Source organism: Rutilus rutilus (assembly GCF_951802725.1).
Source record: "Rutilus rutilus genome assembly, chromosome: 1".
Lineage (NCBI taxonomy): Eukaryota > Metazoa > Chordata > Actinopteri > Cypriniformes > Leuciscidae > Rutilus > Rutilus rutilus.
Window position 1 is genome coordinate 35,357,326 of NC_140209.1, and position 9,889 is coordinate 35,367,214.

General features: G+C 36.4%; 2 protein-coding genes across 3 annotated transcripts; one reads left to right on the top strand and one right to left on the bottom strand.

Moving 5' to 3' along the window:
- Positions 1–79: 79 nt before the first annotated feature.
- litaf (lipopolysaccharide-induced TNF factor) lies at positions 80–4,273 on the bottom strand. 2 transcript variants are annotated; one of them, XM_084391273.1, is made up of 4 exons: positions 3,992–4,273; positions 3,508–3,732; positions 630–786; positions 80–540 (listed from the first exon to the last, which is right to left on the bottom strand). In XM_084391273.1, exons 2-4 carry the CDS (start codon positions 3,719–3,721, stop codon positions 432–434), a joined length of 480 nt encoding a protein of 159 aa, XP_084247399.1. In that variant the 5' UTR covers positions 3,722–3,732; positions 3,992–4,273; the 3' UTR covers positions 80–431. The 2 variants fall into 2 exon arrangements, with proteins under 2 accessions (XP_084247399.1, XP_084247400.1); XM_084391274.1 differs by having other exon boundaries at positions 3,508–3,729; positions 3,992–4,190.
- Positions 4,274–5,502: 1,229 nt separating this feature from the next.
- Positions 5,503–8,577, top strand: snn (stannin). The gene is made up of 2 exons (XM_084391599.1): positions 5,503–5,644; positions 6,913–8,577. Exon 2 carries the CDS (start codon positions 7,011–7,013, stop codon positions 7,272–7,274), a length of 264 nt encoding a protein of 87 aa, XP_084247725.1. The 5' UTR covers positions 5,503–5,644; positions 6,913–7,010; the 3' UTR covers positions 7,275–8,577.
- The last annotated feature ends 1,312 nt before the right edge of the window (positions 8,578–9,889 follow it).

Genomic DNA, 9,889 nt, shown 5'->3' on the forward strand with positions numbered 1-9,889 from the left:
GCAGCTCTGTGCTCTCACAGTATTTGCTAAGCAAACTAAGGGAGCAAATAGAAGTCACAAAACATGTACACAACAGGCGTTTTAAGTGAGAAAGCATAGACGTATTTATTTATATACATGTGATATTTTTCTGTGTCAGTTTGATTAACTGAGCATAACTACTGTAATTATGCAAGAATCACATACAGAGAGTACAGAGATTACTTTACGATTGTGACATTAATACAATTGTAAAAAAAAAAAAGATTACATTTATTTTTCAATTAAATCAGTTTACAAAGAAAAGACGAGTATGTTTAGGTGTGCGTTTATATTTGAATACATGTCTGTGTCGATACCCAGATATATTGAAACGCCTCTTGCTAAATAATTGATTCACTGTAACCTTTTTTTCCTTTATAAATACACAGTAGGTGTGTTTCACGACCGCTTCAGAGTCTCCTGTGGGATCCTAAAACGCTGCTGCAGTTCGGGCAATAGTGTGTCACATCCTTCAGGTTGTCTACACAGAAGGGAATCAGGCAGCAGCCGTAGATGCATCTACAACACAAGAGACACGAGCAGAACAATCAGGGGAATGTCCTTGTGCTAAAGACCAAAACTGGATATCATGCAATGCTTGATCTTACCCAAAAATGGCCAGGCCCGCACAAGAGAGCCAGACTAATGCTCCTGATGTATGCTCTAAACGGGTTATCACGTTCTGTTGGCATATTGGACAGTTTGCCTGCACCGGAACATCCCCGAAAACCAGACCAGGCTGAACGTACACGGTCTGAACCGATACTGAAGGACAACAAGAAGAATGTTTAGAAATACTGTGCATGTTTATTATTATTCAGAGTGAAAGAGTTCTGATACATTAACTAGGACATTTTAGGACCCCCTTGAAAACGAGATGGTTCATCTCAAGGGGATTATCCTATTCAATAAACGTGTGGAGTGTGTGAGTGAGTGTGTGAGTGAGTGTGTGAGTGAGTGTGTGAGTGAGTGTGTGAGTGAGTGTGTGAGTGAGTGTGTGAGTGAGTGTGTGAGTGAGTGTGTGAGTGAGTGAGTGTGTGTGTGAGTGAGAGAGTGAGAGAGTGTGTGAGAGAGTGAGTGTGTGAGCGAGTGTGTGAGAGTGTGATAACAGTTAAAATATCAGGGGCTTCCTAAAAAATAGATATACTGGGAACAGTGTGAGAGAGAGGAAAAAAAAAAACACATTAACATGATCAGTAACGGGAAGGCTAGAGAAAATGCCTCAGGTATTGATCATGGCGGTGTCCGAAAGCTGGAAATATTGGAAAGGACGCGTTCCAAGGTAAGTCCGAATCCAATGTTAGCTTCACTTCCTGTCTCCTGAGATCCCTTCATCTGATCATAGATGTATCCTTTGCTCCCTATGATATCTCACAATACTGTGCTTTACATTCTGTGACAGTTAAGATAAAAATCTGAAAGTTGGTTGGTGGTCAGTTTGTGTAAACTTTTTCCACTTTTGATGTTATTTCTAGCTAGAAATTACTACTGTAGTAGTAATTAAATATTCACTTAGTTTTCACCAAAGCTCTGTCTGTTTAGTTGTAGATAATTAAACTGTTACACTGCCTCAGAAGTCTGTCCGAAATCAGTTTCTTGAGGTGCTTGCGTGCACAAACACTGCCTGCGAAGTCGATCGAGGCAACAAGTCACTGCCTAAGCTTTCGGACGCAGCCGATGTATGTGTGCTTTTATTGGTTTTAACTCAGGTAGGAAAATGTTTAATGAAAGATATATTTGTCCTATTGAAAAAATAAAGATTTTAAATATAATCATGTGAAAGGAAATATATATATATATATATACAGTACCAGTCAAAAGTTTGGAAACACTACTATTTTTAATGGTTTTGAAAGAAGTATCTTATGCTCATCAAGCCTGCAGTTAAAAAAAAAAAACTAAAAAAAAAAACAGTAATATTATGAAATATTATTACAATTTAAAATAATGGTTCTCTTTTTTAATATACTTTAAAATGTAATTTATTTTTGTGATGCAAAGCTGAATTTTCATCAGCAAGTACTCCAGTCTTTGGTGTCTTATGATCCTTCAGAAATCATTCTAATATGCTGATTTGATACTCAGTTATTATCAATGATGGAAACAGTTGTGCTGTTTAATATATTTTTTTGGTATAATTAAAATTAAATAATTATAATATAAAATAATTAAAAAAAATTTTAACTGCAGGCTTGATGAGCATAAGAGACTTCTTGCAAAAGCATTAAAAATAGTACTTCCAAACTTTTGACTGGTACTGTACATATATATATATATATATATATATATATATATATATATATATATATATATATATATATATATATATATATATATATATACATTTAAATAAATTATAATCAAATATCTAAAGTATTTTTTTTATTAAAAGATTTTACATGAAATATAATTTCTTATATGCAAGATATTTTTATTTAAATTATAAATAAATATTTAAAAGAAATTATCAACAATTTTTTTTATTGTGGGTTCAGCAGGACAAACACAAATCTCAGTTGTTTAACCCAAACCTTGCTCACTCGAGGTAAGCAGGTTCAAAAACCGGTGTCTGAAGTAAGTTCAGTCAACCCGGGGTATGAAACTCAGAGTTAACGGTGACCGCACAAAGACATTCTCAACCGAGTGCCATATCCAGGAGTCACCATGAAAACAGACCCCAAGAAGGCGGCTATGTGTGAAATCGCCCCCTCTACCCTTAAAGGTATAGGCACCATTCGAAGGAAAAGCCATTTGTTGTGGTGTCCGAAACCATAGTGGACATTATTGAGTTCACTCATTTAATTCCATAATGCACCGCAATAACGAGTTTACAACCGATATACTAAAAATACTCATAATGCACTGAGGTTCATGCTGAATTAATTCTGCGTTTGGCGGGAAGATGGCGTATGCAGATGAATCCATTTTCCAAGCCGCTATAAATTTCTATTGAATTGATTATTAAATTGTTTAAATAAGGTTTATATTAGCTAGTTTCCATGACAGAGTTCAAGATAAATCTTTTCATGTTACTACTGAAGTTACACCTCTGAAGTAAACTAACCCTGGAACATAACCTAATCTGGAGCAAATAAGAAAATAAGTTGCTTTGGCAACTTAAATACCCTAACAGTTACCTAACCTCATAAGTTGAGGTTATCGGCTTCTGAGTAAACATACCCAGGTAAATCAAACAACCTGGAAGTGTTCTGGAATACCTCCCTGAACTAGTTGCTAATAGAAAATCCTAAATATGAAAGTGTTTAGCCTAATTAGAAAATGCAGATACAACCAGCTTCTGTTTTTAGCTGGTCCAAGTCGGTTTATGTGGTTCATCAACAGCAGAAGTCAACTAAGATAGATCTGGCTTAAGACAATTATTCTTACCTTCTGAGTGATGTATACAACCTGTATCTTGTAAATACTTGGTTTTTTTCTGAGTTTAAAAATGTGTGGTCAGATAAAGTCATGAGTGAAAGCCATTACCAACAGGGGTGGTGACAGGTTGACCTTGTTGGGGTGGTGTTGGATACATCTGGCCGTAGCCTTGTGGTGGATATGGAGGCACAGGTGCCTTCTGGTCAGCCGGAGCATAGGGCCCTGCTGGGTACATTGGGTTTGATCCCAATGCCTCATCATATGATGGAGGAGGCGGGTATCCCACAAGTGTTCCTGTCTCCATTGGGGGTGCGCTAGCCATCGCCTCGACTGCTGGTTCAAATTCAAATCAACAAAAGCTTTTTAGTAAATATAAGAACAGTGGTTATTGTACTGTCACGTTATTCAGAGTAGCCTATTGCATAATTCCTGACGGATCAGCGCAAGCTTCACTTTTCTGAGAATACAAGTAATCTAAAAAAACTAATAAGCTACAAATAGCAATAAAGTTGTGAGAGTTGTAACATCAAAACGATAAAGCGACGATCGGTCAGAAGATAGAAACACTTACTTGAAAGGAATACACACTTACTGTTTGTTTCGTTTTCTTGTGAACAGACTCGCGAGCGACGAAGGAAACGTTTCCTGTTTGTTAGTTCTGTTACGTAGCCTAACGTTACTTGCTGTATTTCCGCAATACAGATGGGTGGGCTGAGCTCTGTTTAAGATCACACTGGAAAGTGTCGATTATATTATATGTGTTATGCGAAGTCAATATCTATACATAAAGTATAGGTAAAGACAAGTAGCGATTGGGGATTTTTACAAAAGCGAGATGTTTCGACCTTCCCTCAAGTTCCGTATTTGGTCACATGAGTTACAGGCAGCGCGTCCCTCGTGAGACTGTTTGTTAGTGTTAACTCGGTTCAGTACTACTCACTATTTAATTTATTTGTGCTCGTATATCTTTACCTTGGGGGGAAATATAGGAGCTACTCTTGGTTAAATGCCTTGATAAGAATGATATAGCTTTTGGTTTGGCTAGCATTGTTTCCATTATTTTTATCTATCCATCTATTTACATATTTATTTGCATTTGCATGAATATATAAATGTATGAAGTGTCAGTAGTACATATTGATAAAAAAAAGTGCATTTACATCCTTTCTTTGGAAGACACGGAATTAAACAAAACATTGTGCATTTAATTATATTTGTAGCTAACGTAAGAATACAATTTATTTTATTTTTATTATATATATTTTGTACACACACACTCTCTCTCTCTCTCTCTCTCTCTCTATATATATATATATATATATATAAACTAAAACTTTTATTCATATGCATATGTGTGTGTAAACACCCATATATTTAGATATAGCCTAGATGTGTCTGTACACACACACACACACACAGGCTCTCTCTCTCTCTCTCTATATATATATATATATATAAACAAACTTTTAATTATATATGCATATGTGTGTGTAAACACCCATATATTTAGATATAGATGTGTCTGTACACACACACACACACAGGCTCTCTCTCTCTCTCTCTCTCTCTCTCTATATATATATATATATATAAATAAAATAGTTTATGTTAGATGTGATTAATCACGATTAATCGATTTGACAGCACTTTTTTATTTTTTACATTATGGTGTCTCTATGTTGTGTTGTGTTTTGCTTTTTCTATTTTTATCTTTCTCCCCCAAAGGACTTCGAGAGATAGTGCACTCCTGCAGAAGAGAGTAGGCTATACGTGCAAAACATTATATAGGCTAGTGCATGTCTGTAGGTGGAAAGGTGTAGAAAGATGCAATGTCTCATGTTCACAAATACATCTTTTACTGTCTATGTACATAAGTTAGTCTCTTTCCATTTATTTGTGAATGCAAAACGAATATCACCCCCATAGGAAGTCCTTCTGTACTGCATATACTGAGCACCATTAGATTTGATTGGATATTTGCCTTTTTTGCAGCCGTGATCTCATTTCCTGCACAGTGACAAGCTGTGTGCATTTATTTATTTATATATCTGCTCGGACTGGAGATGTAAGCGACTGGATTTAGATGTTGCTGTATATAACATAACATCTGGATCACTGGACGCGGACGAGCGGACTGTGTTCTTGCAGCTGTCAGCGCGCGCGAGCGTGAACTATCGTGATTGCACGAAATGGTTCGCAAAACGCACATAAGTGTTATTCTTTGATAAAAATCGGCCTAGTTTAGGTAAGATTGACTTTAAATTACATTCTGTTCTTCTTTTTATATCTCTAATTGTACTCGATAAAACCTGTCCATTACGTCTAGGGCTTGTTTAGATCGCGTAAAATCGCTGTTTTGTGGCAAATGTCTATTTTTTTCCCGTTCAAAATAATTGTTTGGGCAAAAATAATAAAACAACGGCGGCAGCGATACTTGCTGCTGTCGTTTTTGTTGATATAGCTCTGTGCTGCATGAATGTTGTATGGTGCTTCAGTTAGTGCTACCGGAAAGGCCTCGTGCCACTCTTATAATTCAAGCTCGAGCGCATTTAACACTGGCGCGTGGGCAAAATGGAAAGTCTTCGCCAAGATGCTCGTGGCAAATGCGTTGCATAACCTGTGGCTTTAAGGAACCATGGCGTTTAATTAACTGTGACGCAGGTAAAGTTGAAAAATGAAGTGTTTGTCGCATATCTCAAGAAGCAGAACATTTTCAGGAAGTTTCTTGGAATATGTGATTATTGTACACTAAAAAAAAAAACTGGCTGCTGTGGTTTCCGGAATGTTTCTGTAAAAATACAGTAAAAATGTAAACACATTTACAGAACAGCCTGTACATTTTACAATTTAAAACAAAAGATAATATGTTTTGACTGGAAAATCTTACAGCTCTTTTTTGCTGAATTAAGCCAGGTACTAAAATCTGTTTTATAGCCTACCTTTAATCGCAAGTCCACGATAAACACTTAATTATGGAAGTTGCACAGTGTCTTGTCATGTAGCCGCCTGCCCTACATATACAAAACACCATCATGGTATCTCAAATGACTCCCATAATGTACATAATTTATAAAAATAAAAAAAAATGTCACACAGGGAATTCTGGAAATGTCAGTTTACGGCTTTTCACTGCAAATAATTCGATGATTTGTTCTTTTGTACTTCCAAAAATGGCAAGTAGGTATAGCTGCAGACCCGAGATCTCCAAAATGAGAAGATCTGAAGAAGAAATAGGAAGAAGCCACACTTCTTAATAAGCAAATGAATATGTTTATAAGGGAGATCTCCGATTTGGCTGCAGCTCTACCCTTCTCAAAAATGACACAGTTAACAGTATTTTACTGTGAAATGAAATGTAAGGTTAGATCTAATAGTTTTGCCTCAAATGTAGTAAGGGAACTTTTTTACTGTAGCATTTTTAGTCTTTTACAGGTAAAATTACAATGTTTTTTTTGTTTTCATTTTTACAGCGAAGAATCATCCTGAGTTTGTCAGTCATCTTTTGTCTTTCAGATGTAGGAGGAGCGATCAGCCAAACCTACACGAACCCTGCAGAACTGCCTCTGGTGGACTTGTGAAGGCCAGCAACTGAATTTCCCTCGACTGACAGGATGTCTATCATGGATCATAGCCCCACCACCGGGGTCGTCACCATTATTGTAATACTCATCGCCGTCGCCGCACTGGGGGCTTTAATTCTTGCCTGTTGGTGCTACTTGCGGCTGCAGCGCATCGGCCAGTCTGAAGATGAGGAAAGCATCGTCGGAGAAGGCGAAACCAAGGAGCCCTTCCTGCTGGTCCAGTATTCGGCCAGAGGCCCGCGGGTAGAGCACAAGACCAAGCTCACTCCTAATGGCACCGAGAGCCACACCTAGTTCCCCTCATCTGCCTTCGCAATGCATACTATGTAGTGGGTCCAGTTTTTAGACTCCGTCAGTCTCGAAGAATTTCAACCCTTACAATATCACTCAACACTGAAATGAAACCACTCCGTGTTTTAAACAAGCTGATAAACGAAGGCAAACCTAGTGCATGCAGTTGTCTAGTTGCTTTGACTGTTGATTTGTTCGCCCCATTTTGTGGTGGTAGAGCCCTGTTATAATGTGAAATCAACGACTGTATAGCGTTTTGTGCAATGCTGTTCATTTGTAAAGCTGTAGCCGAGTTCTGAAGCTAAATCAAGATTCATTCGTTTTCTTTAGTTGTATTTTTACTGTACCATTTCATCCAGAGCTGGCTCTGGTGTTAGGAAATTCAACACATTTCAATGGACTGATGTCTAAGCTTTAAATGTTTTTTTTTAAATTTTTTTAAATTTTTTTTCAGGAAAATATTTTAGAATTCCATTAGAAATGCTTTATTGAATTGCAATAAAAAAAAGGAATGTCGGTTTTCATTACAAATAAGCACTTCAGGATACCATGACTTGCCAAATTATGTAAATTGACTTTTGAAAGCTCTTACATTATATTGTGTCATGTTTAGGATTATGATTTCATCTTTCATGTGATTTTATATCAGCTGGTTCCGGTCTAAATCTGCTAGGAAACCACTAAAAGAACGAAACGCCAATGACTGAGGTAGCCTATACTGTGGTGACCCCAGAGGCGTTCGTTTATTTTTATTTTTTTTGTGGTTGAGCACATTTCTACATGCGAAAGGGTCATTTGAAAGTGTAAATATCATTTTTATAGATGACTGGATGCGCAGCTGGATACTGAAACGACATTGCCTTGAGTTTTTGATCTGTTTCTTCACAGTATTATTTAATTCCAAATATGTTTGTGATAACGTCATGTTTGCTGTTTGTACATGTAAGATGAAAGTGAGACAAATGATTTATTTTTATACAATATTCATGCAAATGTCAGTCAGGCATTTAGAAAGAAAGATGAAGCCTGAAAAAGCAGCGCTACTATGATTTAATTGATGTTACTAATATCAAATCTTTAGGGTTCTGTCACACATTTGAAGTCGACAGGGTTTTTTTTTCTGAATGATGTGCTGTTCAATATACAGAAAAAACAAGAACAGTACATGCATGTTAATTTAATTTGAGATAAATAAGCTACTTTTTATCATTAAAGCGCTTAGTATATCGCTTATGTCACTCCAGCCTGTGTGTCTGTCCAGTGTTTGACCGTACTGAACAATAAACCACCTCTGTTACTGGGGAAATGTCTGCTCGTGTTTGCTTTAAATGTAAATGTAAATCTTTTCTCTTGTGATATTTTGCATGAGTGATGAGCATTTATGTATGATTTTCTTTTAACATCAAAAGTTAATTTCCGTGGTTTTAATTGATTAGTCATAGTCAAAAACACTTCCTGTTTTTGGTGTAAGACCAACAAAAAAGCAGAAGGCAAACCGCATTTCAGCCCAGAACTGGAAAGAAATAGGCCTACCACACATCTCTATGACACTGTGCATTAGTATACTCTATTCATTATTGTGTTAAGTTTAGTTGAGAAATCGCTTTTACTATCAGCTCAGTGTTTTATCTGAAAAGACAAACAATTAAAATATCTGATCCCATTCTTTTTTTTTTTTTTACTATTTTTAAGAGGTCTCTTCTGCCCACCACGGCTGCATTTATTTAACCTGAAATACAGTAAAACAGTAACGTCAAATTACGTAACACTGTAAACCCGATTAAGTTGGCAAAACTCAAATAATTTGAAGTAATCGGTTACGTTTATTTTTTTAAGTTAAGAAATTTAACTTTTAAGTATAGCAGAACTTGCATACTTTTATTTTGTACGCAGATATTTCAAGTTTAAAGCAATTAAAATGTATGAGTAAGTTTATTCATACGCAGTTTCAGACTATCATGCAATCTCACTTTAAATATTTTAAGTAGTGGAAAAACTTAGCTTGCTTTAATCAGCTAATTGATGAAATGCTATCTTACTAATAGGTAACACAATGTGTATCAGCATAATATAGCACATGCTGTACAGCAAATTAAAACACTTATGTTCTCAAACTAAGGTCATGCTCCACTCCTCACCATGATGGTAACCCCCCCAAAAAAACCCATTTCACTTCATAGCATTTACTCTCCCTTTTGAGTGTCATGGCAAAGCATGCTGGGAAATAGAAATCCCAGCCCAGTTTCAGTTCAATTTAAAGGAACACGCTGACTTTTTGGGACTTTAGCTCATTCACCGTATCCCCCAGAGTTAGATAAGTCCATGCTTACCCTTCTCATCTCGAGTTACGGCACGCACGGAGAGGAAAATGGTATGAATGGACTTATCTAACTCTGGGGGATACATAAGCTAAAGTCCCAAAAAGTCGGCGTGTTCCTTTAAAACAAGTTCATAAAACTTGACTTACTTAAAATGTGTCAGTTTTGTGAACTCAAAATTAAAAGAAAGTTCTAAATACTCATAAAAGTTAATTTGATTGAACACATTTGTATAACATGGCTTGGCTCTAACCAATTAATTTTTTTGAGCTTTAGGGTTTACAGTGAATTTAAAATAAC